This window comes from Miniopterus schreibersii, assembly GCF_964146895.1.
Source record: "Miniopterus schreibersii genome assembly, chromosome: 3".
Taxonomy (NCBI): domain Eukaryota; kingdom Metazoa; phylum Chordata; class Mammalia; order Chiroptera; family Miniopteridae; genus Miniopterus; species Miniopterus schreibersii.
Window position 1 is genome coordinate 4,193,982 of NC_138103.1, and position 16,168 is coordinate 4,210,149.

General features: G+C 51.5%; 1 protein-coding gene across 2 annotated transcripts in view; it reads right to left on the minus strand.

The window, feature by feature from the left end:
- EEF2K (eukaryotic elongation factor 2 kinase) overlaps window positions 1-16,168 on the minus strand; it is a 57,592-nt gene that overhangs the window by 21,273 nt on the left and 20,151 nt on the right. For both annotated transcript variants that reach the window (XM_081132229.1, XM_081132230.1), the window contains exons 3-6: window positions 8,935-9,035; window positions 4,904-4,964; window positions 3,624-3,661; window positions 3,042-3,213 (exon numbers count right to left, since the gene is read on the minus strand). In XM_081132229.1, coding sequence (XP_080988355.1) covers window positions 3,042-3,213; window positions 3,624-3,661; window positions 4,904-4,964; window positions 8,935-9,035 — 372 coding nt within the window. The remainder of the gene's footprint in view (window positions 1-3,041; window positions 3,214-3,623; window positions 3,662-4,903; window positions 4,965-8,934; window positions 9,036-16,168) is intronic.

The window sequence follows — 16,168 nt, forward strand, 5'->3', positions numbered from 1 at the left end:
CATCACTTACCAGCTCTCTGCTGACTGTCCCCAGAATCCACTGCCCCCTTTTCCTCTGAGCATGAAAACCCACGCTATGGCCTGAGTGTGTTCCCCTCCCCGAACTCACAGGTTGTAATCTTACCTTCAAAGGTGATGGTATTAGGAGGTGGGCCCTTTGGGAGGTCATTAGGCCATGAGGGTGAAGCCCTGATGAACGGGATTAGTGCTCTTAAATAGGGACCCCCAGCTCCCTTCCTCGCCCCTCCGCCCCGTGAGGACACGGCCAGAAGGTGCTGGCTACGAACCAGGAGGAGAGCCCTCGCCAGGAAGCAACCATGCTGGCACCCTGATCTTAACTAGACTTCCCAACCTCTAAGACTGTGGGTAATAAACTTCTGTTGTTTATAGGTTACCCAGTCTGTGGTATTTTGTTATAACCGTCCAAATGGACTAAGACAACCCCCACTCTGAGTTTTAACAAGATGCACAGCCACCCAGCAGGGATGCTGCCGTGTGACCGAGCCCGGCCAATGCGAAGCGAGCAGCAGTGCCGACGCAAGTCCAGCTCCACCCCTCCTCCGGTCCCTTCCTGAGGCTGAAGGCGGACAGAGAGCCAGAACTGACCCCAGGTCCAGAGCAACCCCAGGGGATGGCAGAGCAACAAGACAGAAGGAACCAGGCCTCTGGATGACTTAAGGAGGCAAGGGACCAGCCACCCGGAGCCCTCACAGTCCCCCCACCCCCAGCAACGAGGGATTGTTAGGTGGAGGAAAAAAACAATTCACATTAGCACACATTTGTGTGTCTGTCTATGAAGTAATTTAGCTTGTGCGTTACATTAATACTGAGTCTGGGCAAGTTATTTCACTTCTCTGTGCCTCTGCTTCCTCACCTGTGCAATGGGGATCTCAGACTCAGTACAGGATGAAATCTGCTGGTGCAAGGTTCGCTGATGTCCTTATCACCAGTGGACAATTCTGGAGTAATATACGCCAAACTGTAAACAGTGGGCGACTGTGGGGAACTTAGGCATTCCTTGCTGAATTTTGCACCAAGTGTATGTTTAATTTGTACATGGAAGAAAATGTGTCAGTGCTGTGTTGGATGTGAGCGGGGTAGGGAAGACCTACGACTCTAACCTGTGCTCTGTCACACAAGGACTTGCCCACAGCACCAGGCCCCCTCAATGTCACCCACAACAGAAGGGGCCAGGTCGGGGCTCCTCAAAGCCAGGGAGCTGCTTGGCTGTCACCAAATGGAAAGACAGCAGCTGCAGAGGCTGAAGGGGCCCAGGGCTGAGGGCCAAGAGCTGCCCCAAACAGCCTGTTCCAAGAACCAGCCTGAGGGGCAGGCGGAGCCAGTTCTCAGAGGGTTTTTGCCCAAACGCTGGCTGCCTCCCTACAGGGAAGCCTGTGGCCTGCGGGCCACTGGCCTGGCCGGAAGGCTCACTGGTGAGAAGCATTGGTAGGGGTGCGGCCCAAGGAGACAGCCAGGTCCTCCTCAAACACCCACATTATCATTTACTGAGCACCTAGGCACTGGGGTACAGGGCAAACAAGACAGATAAGTCCCTGCCCTTGGGGAGAGAAGCCACTAAAATATTAACGAGAGGAACAAAACTCCTTCAGATAGTGCTAACTGCTACAAAAAAAAGAGAAACCAGAACAAACAGAATGAGGCGGCAGAAGGTAACAACGGGGGAAGGGCCACTTCGTTAAGGATGGTCTGGGAGGTCTCTCGGAGCAGGTGACATTATGTGCTGTGACCTGAACTAAGAGAAGGAGCCGAGCAAAGATGGTGGAGACGGAATGCAGGCTGGGGACGGCCAGGGCAAAGGTCCTGAGGCAGCAACAGCCTCAGGAAGGAAGAGAAGGGAGGCCAGGCCAGAGACCAGCCAATCACTGAGGAAGTCGCAGGCCCTGAGGGTAAAGACTGGGGCTTCTTGCACCCACCTCACATGCACTTAGTTAAGGACCCTGCAAACAGCAGGCACTCAATAAATTCTGCCCGTTGCCTGGGAGCGTGGGTCTCCTGAGGGACCCAGGAGAGTGCCCTGTATTTAGTAGGTGCTGAAACAGTGGGAGAGCTAAACTGTGAACTGAGTCCTGGCAGAGGCCGGGAGCCCTGTCCTCAACTGCCCACAGGCCACAGGGACTTCTGCTTCGCCTCCAGTCACTCAACACCTGGGGCTCAAATAAAGAAGCCAAACAGGAAGGGGCTTGGAAAGCCTGGATTTGAGCCCCGGCTCCATCTCTGCCCGTTAAGACAGGTCACTTAACCCCCTTTGGGTCCTGGGTCCCCAGGAATAGAAATCCATTCCCCCCTTCCCCTTCTGCTTCTTCTTGGGAGTCACAATCTCAGTGCCAGAAGGACCCACATTCCTGGCTCTAACAGTGGGCACATGGCTCAGGTCAGCCCAATCTGCGTATTTCCATCCCCTGGCATTGTGATTGGCTCAGAGACAGGCGCCTGCCTTAATAAGAGCCCGTGAAACCCAGTTCTGAGACTTTCATTGGGACTTCTGGGAAAACTGGTGCTGTCACTTCACCTCGGTTGCTAAGAGAAAGCCAGGCAGCAGCTGCTGGTGGCTGGCACGCCACTGCAAGTCGAGAAGCTGCCTGGGAGTGATGCCCGCAAGGGACACAGAGGCTAGAGATGGAGGAAGATTCCCAACAATCTCAGCTTGGTCCTGGGTCCTGCCATGCCTGTGCTCAGGGCAATTTCTCAGTCCCATGAGGCAATAAATTTCCTTTTTGTATTAAATCCCCTTGTTTTGGGTTTCTGATATTTGCACACAATAATCCTATCAGATCCCACCTGTAAGTGGGATGAAGGCATTCCAACCCACCTTAAGCAACTCGAGCCCTGTTTTTAGGAATAAGCGACTCTGCGTGTACAGCACCTGGCCCTTGGTGCTCGATAAGTGGTGGTGGTTATTAGCTACTACAGTCAAGACAGTGAAGAAGGGAACCTGTGACTGGCAGCGCCAGCGCCCTTGTCTCCTGACACTGCTCCTGGCTGCCCTGGTGGGGGCAGGTGGCAAGGAGGGCGTCACACACCTGCTTGGGGGGCTTGTGCCGATTATACTCCTCTCCCCAGAGCTTGGCCTCCATCTGTAGACGCACGTCCTCAAAGTACACATCCCTGTCCACCGACTCGATGTAGCGCTTTGCCACGTAGTTGGAGGCCCCCTTCCACTGCTGGGCGTGCAGGAAGTTGGACAGCTTCTTCCTGGGGGGAGAGGCAGCAAGGGGGCCCGTCTGGGCACTTGGGTTCACCAGGGACCCAGCCCTGAGTCCTCAGGAGGAGACCTGGCTGAGTCAGGAACAAGATGCAGCGGGAGGTAGGAGGGGCTTCCCTACTGCACCGCATCCTTCCAAGAGGTGGGCAGGGGACTTAAGGGACATTGGTAAAGGTCTCTTTTCCCACATCCCTTGGCCTCCAAGGACCAGAGTGGAGATGAGTAGGATACTATGGAGTTCATCATCACCACAGCCAGGCCCAACGTGTGGTCCTAGGGAAGGCAGGTGGAGAGGAGCTTGGGCCACTGACCATTCCCAGGCCAGAAATGTCACAATGACCCAGCTCAGGAGCCTGAAGGAATCTGGCAGGGCCCCCCCAAGAGCCAGGCTGTCACTTACGTCCTGAAGCACTCCCTCATTGCTCCACGGCTGAAGGGCTGAAAGACAGCACAGGGAGGGTTCTCAGTCCCCATGCCCCACCCAGAAGCAAACCTGAGTCAGGAGATGTCCCCCTTGGATGGTACCCACCAAATGGACCTCATCTCAAGCCTAACATCTCTGGCCCTCAGTCCTGCCCCCCAGCACTGAAGTCTGATAGAACTTCAACCTGGAGGCTGTGCGATGAGAGACCACCTGTTCCCCCACCCCAGCTGAGCAGAAACCCCCCGGGGGTGAAGGTGTTATGGGGGGGACGGAGCGGAGAAGACAGTGCGTGTGAAGGGATGTGCGTGCAGCCCTGCCTGTAGCAGAACCCGAAGCCCACCAACAGTACAGTAAATACAGTACGTCAGGTGTTCACGTGAAACACTGCCCGGCAAGGGGAATGAAAACACTGCAGTTCTGGCAAAACCAGGTACAAGGTTCACATACAACATGTTGAGCAAAAGCTATGCTGAAAAGCACATTTTACAAAAACGGGCAAAACTGACCTAGGGAGACAGCGTTCAGGCTGGTGCCCACCCTCAGGGGTCAGGGATAAGTGACTGGGCTGAGGGGCCCCTGGGGTGCTGGTGACACACTGTCTAATCTGAGTGCTGGCTCCACGTGCGTTCACTCCGTGAAACCCACCAAGCTGTGCGTGTTTCTGCGTGTGCAACACACTAAAGGAAGTTTCACACAACAATCCCTCCCCTCACTATACAGGAAGAGCTGTATTTTGTGGTCAGTTTCTTTTTCCAAAAGGCTGGTGGCCAGCCATTGAATTCACATTACCAGTCAGTAATAGGTGGCGACCTGCGATTTTATGACTATTTACAGCCAACTGATTTTCAACAAGAGTGTCAGGAAGGATATTTTTATAAATGATGAATATATGAAATGTCCAGAATAGGGAAATCTAGAGAGACAGAAGGTAGCTTAGTGGCTCCCCAGGGCTGGGTGCAGGGGAGGGAACTGGGTGCTGACTGTAATGGCTACGTCCAGGGTTTCTGGAATGCTCTGGACTCAGTCGTGGTGAGGTTGCACGGCTCTGTGACTATGCTGAAAACCATGCATTTACACTTCAAATGGGTGTGTTGCACAGTGTGTGAATAATCTCAATAAAGCTGCTATAAAAGTTAAATATGCAACACTTTAGAGAGCTCCCCAAAGGTAAACGAACAGAGGGTGTGGAGCGGGACACGGACTGAAAGCAGTGCGAAGAGGCGGCCCAGGCCGCCCAGGCTGGCACACCTGCTCACCTGAGAGGCCATCTTCACCAGGACCTCGTCCTCCAGCCACTCCCCGGTGACGGCGTTGTACCTGCAGAGAGGGCCCCCCCGGCACAGGTCCATCACCTGATCCTGTCACTGGCCGAGGGTGAAGGCCTCCCTGGGCCCCCCGCTGCCTCGGGATCAAGCCCACTTGCTACTCCAGGGCCCAGTCGACCTCCTGGGTTGGGCTTGTGGGCACTCTCCCACCCTCCCAGGCTCCCCCCACACCGGGCTCCTTCCCTCTGCCCAGGCACAGGGTGCCCTGTCCACCGTGCCCCCCCAGCACTTCCTGCGGTGCTGCGGGTGGGCTGCCCCCGGCTGTGACGCCACCCAGGCAGGCCCAGGTCTGTCTTGTTTACTGGGGGGCCTGCTGTGCGTGAAGGCCTAATAAGTGCACAATGAATAAGTGACTGAATAAGTAAATGTCCTCATTATATCCGGGCTACGTAACAAACGGCGTGTCCTAGGACAGGAGGCGGCAGTGCCCTCCACTTGCCAGCACCTGTGCGCAGCCTGGCCCAGGTCGCTGGGTGTGTCTCGTCATGTCCAGCGTGAGCCCAGCCAGGAAAGGGGCTGCTGGGTGCACATTCCCTCTCTCCTTTCCCAGGCTCCTCTCTCCACCGAGCCCATCTGCCCCTAGGCCTGCCTCAAACAGGTTTGCCTGATAGACAGCATCTCCGCTCAGTAAATCTCTAGCCTAAAACGTGCCGCGGCGCTGAGGTGTTCTCAGCGCCTGCAGAGGCCTCCCCGGCCCACCTCTCGGTGGGGACAGGCTCGAGAACACTCCCAGCCCCAGTGAGAGCAGCTTCTCAGAGCCTGAAGCCTCCGTGAGGAAGACTGGCAGAGGCCTGGGAGGCAGCCTCCCCCCGCCTTCCCCCCGACGGGAGGAAGGCTCACCACTAGCCCGTGCCAGGTACTACGCTCAGTAAATAATAGCGACGATGATTATTACTATGTAGAGACCAAGGGAAATAATCTTCCCTCAACTTCAAAAGAGACTGAAAACTGAGAGGCACCGGAAGAGGCGGGGTGGGGGTGGGGGTGGGCCGCATCTTATCCATCCCTCAGGACCACTGACACCGGAAAGGTCAGAGCTGCTCAAAGCGCTGAGTGTTCACTGTATGCTGGCTGCTTAAGCGACTATCTTCCACCAGCCTTTGCAGCAGCCCTGTAGACTGGCAGTTACTGTGCCCACTTTCTAGCTGGGGAAACCGAGGCTCAGAAAGGCAAAGTAACCTGCCTGGGAGCCAGGGTTCAAACTCTGATTGGTTTCAACCAGAATCCTGCTCCTACGCAGCCTGGGTACAACCCACATGAACAAAAATTCCCCTTGCATCGGAGCGCTTTCAAAACCAGAACACAGGAGGAAGCCTCCAATTTAGAGACCTCTGGAGGTAGTGGCCATCAGTGCCTGACCACCCTTCCCAGCCAGGGCAAGTAAAGGCAGACACTTTGGTTAATAAATACATTTTGGCTTGGTCCCTGGTCCCAGGTCCCCGCAGAGCTCTGGGACATTCAGAGCCAGCCCAGGATGTGTGTCCTGCTTTCCCAGGGGCATCCCTGTGTGGCCTGGTGTCCTCAGCCTCGGGGCCACATCTCACCAGCCAGCCACCACGGTGCCCTTGCAGGCAGGCAGGAACAGAGCTCTTATCCTCTCCTGCAGGGGCCCCCACAATGCTGACCTCAGCTGCTAGCACAGACCCCAGAGCGCACTAGGAGGTGGGCCTCTAGCAGTGGGAAGGGGGTGCATTCCAGGCTCTAAGCCAGGAGTGGGGAATGTCCGGCCCACGGGCTGTATACAGCCCGTGAAATCATTTGGTCTGGCCCTGCCAAGGTAACCGCAAGCGGGACTCAAAATTCAATAAATCTAGGAGCTTTTTTCATAGCTAATTTAAAAAAAAATTTTTAAATCCTCACCCGAGGGTATTTTTTCATTGCTTTTCAGAGAGAGTGGAAGAGGGGGAGAGAGAGAGAGAAACATCAATGTGAGAGAAACACATCGATTGGTTGCCTCCCGCCCCGACCGGGGGCTGGGGATTAAGCCTGCAACTGTGGTACATGCCCTTGACCGGAATCGAACCCAAGACCCTTTGGTCCAAGGGCCAATGCTCTAACCACTGAGACAAACCAGCTAGGGCTTTATAGCTAATTTTTAAGTTGATAATTTTATCTGGCCTGAGAATGATGCTATAAATAAGTATCCACATGGCCCTTGGCAGAAAAAGGTTCCCCACCTCTGCTCTAAGCCATCTCCTCGCAGGGTGAGAGCAGGAAAATGTTGCTGAAAGGTGGAGAGGCTTCCACTGTTTCTGCATCTGTCTCCCTTCTTCTGGCAACTGCACATCAATTTTTCTTCAGGGAGCCCTGTCGTCCATTTTCAGAATATGTGGCCTAGCTGAGGCTGATCCCCAGCACCCCCTGGCTTGTGGTATGTCAATCAGAGCAACACTCCCTGGTACAACACTCCCTGGTTTAGAGATGGGCACATAACCAAAACCAGGTCAGTGAGAGTCAAATATGAAATTTTTGTTTCAGCCCAGCCAGGCGTGGCTCAGCGGTTGAGCATTGACCTAGGATCCAGGCGATCAGGATTCGATTCCCGGTCAGGGCACATGCCCGGGTTGTGGGCTGCAGCCGATCAATGACTCTCTCATCATTGATGTTTCTATCGCTCTCTCTTCCTCTCCTTTCTTCTCTCTGAAATCAATAAAGATATATTTAAAAAAAGAAAAAGAAATTTTTGTTTTAAAAAACTTGAGAAAGAAAAGATTCTTTTCCACTGGGTGCAATGAAATGTGGGGCTCTGTGCCACTGATATAAAAGAGTCTGTCTGAGGTCAAAGTCGAAAGCATCCTTGGAGCATCTGGAACCAGCCACACCTGAAGCCCACACACAGGGTAAGGCAAAAGTAGGTTTCCAGTTGTTTGTATGGAAAACAATAAATAATTAATAATAAATAATAATACAAGCATAAACTCTGTTTCACGTATTCACAACTATAAACCTAATTTTGCCCACCCTGTACATGAAACAAACATTCCCTTTTATCCTTAAGCCACTGTGATTTGAGTTCCTGTTACCTGCATTTGAAACAGAGTTCTGACTCATTCAAAGGTACTGGACTAACCCTTGGCAAACTTTTCTCTCCCTGGGGCAATTAAGGGAACTGAGAGGATTGGCCTGGATCACTCAGAGCTGGAGGGGTCTACAGAGGTATGGAACAGCGGCGGGCTCCAAGGCAGGTCCATGAGTCTTCTAAAATTACGAGCAAAATTAGACATATGTGTGCAATTTTCTGAGATGGCCCTCATCAGATTCTCGAAAGGGGTCCCAAATGCTTGACATGTTTTCTACTCAGGCTTTCCTAATGACTAAATACATACCGAGTGCTTGAAACAGTGCCTGGCATGTGCAAGACTCAACAAGCAAGGGCCACTCAGCACCACTGTCTTTTCTATCATTATATTACCGGTGGTGTTTTGTGGTTTTTTATTTTGTTCTTCATTCTCCCTGAAACTCCCTGAAAATACTCTTCCCTCCCTTTGCCTTTTCAAACAGGAAATCTAGCTGCTCCCAACTCCGCTTTGCAAATCCTCCTGGGGCCAAGGCATTGAGAAACTGTGTGCTCTTCTCCAGGCTCTTCCCTCTGGTAGCAACTGCACAGCCACAGATGGAAGCCTGGATCCCTGCGCTGCCCTGGAGAGCTGCTCAACTCTCATCTACCTTCATCTGAGCAAGAACACACCTTCATTACATTAAACCCCCCAGGGGGTACTTGTTACTGCAGCACAGCTCAGCCTAGCCTGTCAAACACATTCCTTATAGGACCACGTGGAGAATTAAATGAAACAATGAAGAGTGCCTTAAGCATACACACTCAAATATTGGCTTTATCATTCCCTTCTCCTAGACCTCCAAGGGCATTTAGGTCTCACTGATTGTGAGCAGAAGCAGGAACCAGACCCCCAAGGACTCCTAGAGGCCTGGGGCCATACAGCAGCCCCGGACAAGCCGCTGACCTGTGACGCGTGGCGTACTCGGTGGCAATGTCCTCCAGGTGGAACTCAGCCCAGGGGTCGGGCATGTGCTTGGCCTTCTCGACTGCATGCTTCCAAGCTTCCTGCAGAAGGCAAAGGGTGTGTTAGAACAAGGGCTTCTGGGACAGGGCAGCCCAGCCTCCTCTAGCCTGGGATTTCCCGGGGCTCCCCCACCTCTGGGTAGGCGGACAGCATCAGTGACAGAGAAACAGTCCTGTCTACTATCCTTTCAGGAACATAGTCCCCGAAAGATCCTATTTACTCAGCCCTCCTGGGGCAGAAGTGACATGTCTTGACCACAAAACTAAAGAAGAAACGTGATATGCACAGGAAAACACACACCACTTCACTTGTAATTAAAAAAAAGTTGAGAATGAAAAGGAGACATCACACCCCATCCCACCCACCCCCACCCCACCCAGCCAGGCAAATATTTTCACGATTAACAGTGAGTGCTGGCCAGGGTGTGAGAAGCGGGTGGGGCCCTCAAGTGCTGTCCACAAGTGTGCCCTCCTCTGAAAGGTAACCTGGTAAATGAAACATGCATCCCTTTATTTTCACTCAGAGTTCTCCACATAGGAATGCGTCCTATAGAAAAACAAGCACGTGTGCAGTCATACACCCAAGAGGTGTCACTGTGTGACTGCAAAGCTGGCCTTATAAATATTATCTAAATTATAAATGTACCCATTTTACTGTCCTAAATGATATTCGGAGATAATATGACCCTCTAAACTCAGAGTATATCAAAATCATACAAAAGATAGCCTGCCTTTACATTAACATAGTGCTCAGTTCTGGCTCAGATCATCAGGAACAGGTTTCCATGAGATGTGCCAAGGTCCTGGGGACACAGGAAAATTCAACGCCTGTAGAGTCCCCCCCATTCCCGCCCCCGCCATGGTTGTGATGGCTGAAACATCCTCCAAAACTTTCAAAACTGTTGCAGACCAGGGCTCTTTCGGAGCTCCTCGGAAAGACAACGAAGCCACATTATAAAAAAGAGACAATTCTGATTCTCAACAGTTTCATGGTACAACTCCATTTTTTGTTTTAAAAATCTCATTTTATTGCTTTTATATAACCCCAGAGTGGAATCCTTCCCTGTCCCCACCATAAAAGCACTCCCGACACCCATACTAGGTGATCCTCTCTCTCTTTTCCTGAAGAACTTGAACCTTTGCCCTGTAGCCCTTACTGGATCAGAGACCACAATTCCCTTCCGGGCCCCAGGCCTGAGCCCAGGGAGGAGGCTGGATGGTGGGCTGGGCAATGCCTGGGCATGGCAGGCCCACCCCGATTCCAGACCTCCTTCCCCTCACCCCAGTATCCCTCAGTCATCTGGACCAGTTGTGCAGGAGCCCACTTCCCACAGACTTGGCCCAAACAGGACAGCATCCCACCCATGCCCTTGCCTGAGCCCCATCGCTGTGATCCTGCTCAGAGACAGGACAGAGGAGCTGGGGCAGAGGAGATAAACAGGCAGACACAGACACACAGACACACACACACACACACACACAGCCCAGGCCTCCTCCCAGGGGCTTTCTAACCTTTCCAGAGTCCAAAAGTAAAGCCTGTAATTTTTTTCTTCTAATTTGCAAGCTAATTCACATTTAATAAAAACACTTGGGAAAAAAGAAAACAAAAAAACAACTAAAAAACAAAAAAAAGAAAAAGAAAAGGAAAAGCACTTGGAAAATATAGAAGACCAAGAAAATTCAAACCCGCCACAGGCCATCTACCGAGAGCAACTATCGTCAGTGGTTCGGACTAACTAGTTCTTTCCAGATCCTTCCCGTAAATAAGACTGGAATGACACTGTCGGTGTCATTTCCAGCCTTGGCACTTTTACTTAGTGATCTTGAGTTTTTCCTGATTCCAAACGTGTGACCTGCTTATATGGTGACACTGCAAGCGCTACAGAATTCGGGTCAGGAAGGGGAAGTCCTTTCGAAGCCCGTTCTCCGCAAAGCACGCCGACCGCGGGGTAGACACCTCACTGGAGCCTGCGGGCCTGGGCGCACACGCATCCCGCCCGCATCGGACTTAACGCAGCGCCCAGAGCGCCTTCCCGTGTCACATGGACAAACGGGCTGGGCCGAGCGCATTCCCCTCCATGCTTGTAAGACACATAATCGTATAAATGTGCCTCGAGGTATTTCTCCCACAGTTCGCGGGCAGTGGGACCCTCTCCAACGCGCTCTAGTACAAGCGGCGCTGAGCTGAACATCTCGTGTGTGAACCCGTGTGGACCTGTGCAGGGTCTCAGCAGGGCAAGCCTCTCAGAAGTGTAATTGCTGGATCACGTTGAAAATTTACTTATTTGGAGTTTTCCTCCAAGAAGATTCTGCTAAGTTATACTCCAAGAGGCAGCAAACAAATTCCTTACATTTTTATCACAAACATGGCATAATGAGTTTAAAGGCGGTTGGCACAGTAATCCACGGTACGGGTTTGTCATTGTGGACTTGGCCATTCACCTACGATTCGCCATAGTAGACTTTGAGCTTGTCACTGGCTTTTTCCTCTGTCACACATCACCCTGCAGCTGACATGTTTACAATTAAGAGAGATTCTGAATTTCTGCACTTTACAAAAGTGCCAGTCCTCTCGAGACCTCCAGCTTCTGGGAAGGGCAGGGCCGGCCACCTGCCCACCCGCCCAGGAGCCTGCCCTGCTCCGGGTCCCGAGCAGCAGCCGCAGCCCTCCTGAGCATGCCTGCCCAGCCCTGTCCCGTGCCCGAGACGCACAGCTTTCCAACTGCACCTCTCTCAACTGGAGACTCAAATGCTCCCCAAGACACCAAAGACAAGGGCCCCCGCATTCAAAAGTGAGGACCAACAGAATTTACCTCCTGGCTGGAGGCTGTGGCACCAACCAAAAAACAGTCAAGGAGAAAAGAATTTTAGAATTAGAGTGTTATTTTACAGCATCAAACTTACCTTTTTCTCAAAACCCAGAAAAGACGCACGCCACGCCTTGTTGGCAACAGATGGGTTTAATGCAACTGCGTTTTTTAAAAACATAGTATAAAAAGTCCTGCACTCAGACCTGGCTCCCTGGACTCTAGTTCCCACCCACGGCTGACTAGATGTTGGAACATCCACTTTCTTGTGTATAAACACCAATGAAGAATGTTTTGACTACTGGTGGTCAACTTTTTTCCTGCCCCAAACCTGACGCAGCAATATTCCCACCAGAAAGAGTGGCTCGTTGAGGTCACAGAGTAAACAACCCCTGCCTGAGCTGAGAATCACAGGTATACTCTTTTACCCATCAGGTTAGGAAAAACAGGTGTTCAGGACTCTCAGACACTGTGAAGGGAGAAGGAGCAGCACTGCCACCCGGGGTTACGAACCTTCCTCGCTGACATGGGACCCAGCCATTCCGATCACCTACCCAGGTGAGCTGGCTCCAAGATGGTCAGTACTTACAATGCTACATAAGGGTTGAGCACTTCAAACAATCGGCCCATCCACGGGGAGATGATTTCATACACTTGGTGCATAAGAACGTTTCGGTCAATGACAGTGGTCCCAGAAGATTCTAATAGAGCTGAAAACTCCTATTGCCTAGTCACGTAGCTGTTGTAACATCACAGTGCTTGACAATGACCATAAGTTACTACATTGCTCCCTTTATGTATTCGCTATACTACACTTTTGCTTTTCAAATCCACACCAGAGGATAATTTTTCCATTGCTTTTCAGAGAGAGTGGAAGGGAGGGAGAGTGAGAGAGAGAAACATCGATGTGAAAGAGACACATCGATTGGTCGCCTCCCGCACGTGCCCTGAGCAGGGCCGGGATCACACTTGCAACCGGGTATGTGCCCTTGGCTGGAATCGAATCCGGGACTCCCAGTCCTCAGGCCGATGCTCTAACCATTGAGAAAACCGGCTAGGGCACTATACTTCACTTTTTATTGTTATTTTACAGCATACTCTTTCTACTTATAAAAAGTACATCTCATGCTTACCGCATTCTGGATTGCATCACTTTCTCTCACGCTTGATTTAATCTCCACTGCTTTACAGGGTCCGTGCAGCCTGAGTGCACAGCGTCACAAAGCACACAGTAGTGGGCAGTGATGTCCTGGCCTTCACACTCACTCACCCTCACCACTGACCCTCAAGAGCAGCTTCCAAGCCTGCAGGCTCCCTCCGGAGAAGTGCCCTAAAGGGTGTACGCAGCACATTACACGCTGCATGGGCTTGCAGCCTAGATGTGGGGCAGGCTGTCCCGGCCAGGTGTGTACAAGTGCACCCCGATGTTCACACACTTATGCAATCACCTAACGAGGCGTTTCTCAAAACGCACCCTGTTGTTAAGCCACACATGACTGCACTTGTACGCAGCCGTTAGAAAGATCAAGGTGCTGACATGGGCAATCTCCAAGACATTGTTTAGGGAAAAAAGCAAGTTGCTACATAGTGCAAACAGTAGGACCCCATTTAATGGTGGCGGAGACCCACAAATCGCTACCATAGATTTCTAAGGGTGCGTGTGTGTCTGTAGCTATATACATAAAAGTCTATTTATATATAAATGCATTAAAAGAAAGAGGTCTGAAAAGTGACTTACACCAAACGGACACAACGCTTCTCTCTGGGAAGAGGAGGGGATGAGAGGTTAGTCAAGGAGACTTCGGTTTTTCTCAGCAATGTTTGTTTTTTAGATTGAGAATGTCTTAGGTATTGCACGTGTAAATCAAAGTTCATGAAGGCCGCTGGGTGGGTGATTCCCAGGCCCTGTCAGCTCTGACATTCTCTAGTTCTAAAGATCCTAACACTCAGCCATAGGCGACTGATGAACCCTGCACAGTTGGGAGGTCTGGGGGTTTCATAAGAAGGAAAACAGAACCTTGCCTAGAGAGCAGAAGGGATTTGGTTCTTCCAAGCTGGAGAGCACAAAATAAAAATGTAATAGAAATAATAAAAATAAATTCCCTGGGATATGCCAGGAGTGAGGCTGGCTGTGTGTGTCATGCGGCTGCTGTTTTTACATCTCTGCTCTAATGATCACGGTCACAGCAACCACGCGCCGCCCAATCTTACACGAGAGAGCACCAGGGGCTCCCGGGGGCCTCCTCCAAACATCGCCATCACTTTCACCAACTGCATGCTATAAAGTATAAAGTCCATATATGAGACTTTGAGCTGTGGCTCTATGCCAGCCGGCCCCGGCCCTCCTAGCAACAGTAAACCACACCCAAGGACAAATAAAAGAAGTGGGAAGAGGGCGACAGCTGGTCACAGTCTGAAATGAGAAGAGGCCCCGCTCTGGCCACACCCATTTCGAGGTTTCCTATAATTTCCAAGAAAGCCAGCACTGAATATAGGAGTAAAAAATGAAGTCTCCCACTGGAGGAAACGCTTAAAGAAATGTGGTATATCCATACAGCGGGCCTCCATGGAGCCACTGAAAAATGACACACTAGATCCACGTTTACTGATGTGTGGCGACAGGCACCATCTCACGTGTTGAGGAAACACTGGTGACAAGAGCATACAAAGCACTTATATTGTAATAAAACCTCCCTAGTTATTGATTGGCGTCTGTATTTATACTGAAATATGCACTAAGATCTTAATAGCAATTTTATATCTGCACTTCCACTGTTTTCTGCAGGGAAAACGAATTCCTCTATGACTCAATAAGATGAATAACTGAAAAAGAAACAATGCTGAAAATCCTCAAGAAATCTTTTGGAAAATAGTAACGGCAGCTGATCCCTCCCCCACCAGTGGGGTTGAGTCACGGCTGGAGAGGACAGGGTGGGAAGGCTGGGATAACAACCAGCAAGGCCACAGCGAGAGGACGCACGACGCCCTTGCCCCCTCCGGGGAGCCCTGTCCCTCACAGAATCTGGGCAGCCCTGTTAAGGGTGGACAGGCAGGCAGGACAGTGCCCAGTCCACTGGTGGGGTACCCGAGGCTCAGAGAGCAAGGAGGTGACTTGCCTGCAGATGTGCAGGCCCGGGACACAAACCCAAGCTTGCCACGCCCCGGCTGCCTGCTCTTTCACAAAAACGGAAGGTATGGCCACAGGACCCAGCAATTCCACTCCTCAGCATCTACCCAAAAGAAATAAAAACATGTCTACACAGGATCTGTGTAGCACTACTGACCACGGCCAAAAGGGAGAAACAACCCACAGTGCACCAGCTGACGGATGGGTAAACAAAATGTGGTCTATTCATACAAGGGAGTAACACTCGGCAACCAAACCGGAGGAGGTAACAGCCAGGCTGAGAGTGCAAAGTGCTATGCTGAGCGAAAGCAGCCAGACACGAAAGGCCACTGTTGTCTAGTCTTATTTGTATGAAACATCCAGAAAAGGCAAACCCACAGGACTGAAAGTAAATTAGTGCTTGCCAGGGGCTGGGTGGGATGGGGACACTGGGGGGGGGGAGGGGCTAAAACGTACTGTGTTTCTTTCTGGGGTACTGAAAACGGGCTAAAATTGATTGTGGTGATGAACGTATAATTTTATGAATATACCAAAAGACATTGAGTTGTACATTTTAAATGGGAAAATTATATGGCATGTGAATTATATTTCACTAAAGATGCTAAAAAACTTTAAAAAATAAAATAGAAGACAGGGGACCCTTGTGCCCCAGAATTTCCACAAAGGATGTGGGCACTTTAGCATAAATACACACTTTGGAAACATGAGTCCCCACAGCCTGACTCGAATCTCCTCTGCCTCCTGCTTTCCAGAGCCCTGGTCACCAAGTGCCCTGCCCAATGCCAGCATCACTCTCTTTCTCCTTCATCTGCCCTGCAGGCGCATATCTTGCTGGAGCCAAAGCTTTTTGGACCCAGAATGCCTAAGCTTCCCTTTCTGAGCCTGCATTCCCAGGGCAGCAGGCAGAGCTCAGAACTGACCACTGCCTCTGGGTGTGCACAGAGCTTACTGTGGTCACTGGGCAGGGGCAGAAGCCCAGTGCTGCCAGGGTGTGGCCTCCCAGGGTTCGGGTGGGCAGGGATGCCTTTCTTCCCAGTGAGTCATCGGACACTGGCTCCTCCGTGTCATTCCTGGTAATGGCCATCTTTGGACCAAGCTCTGAGAGCCACGCTGGGTGAGTTGAAAAAAATCAGTGTCATCACCAAAGTCTGCCAACAAGGGTGTGGGAAGCAGGGGTGCCCATGCATCTTGGGGGGCACAGATGCTGGTGCAACGTCTTTGCAGGACAACCAGCAATGCCC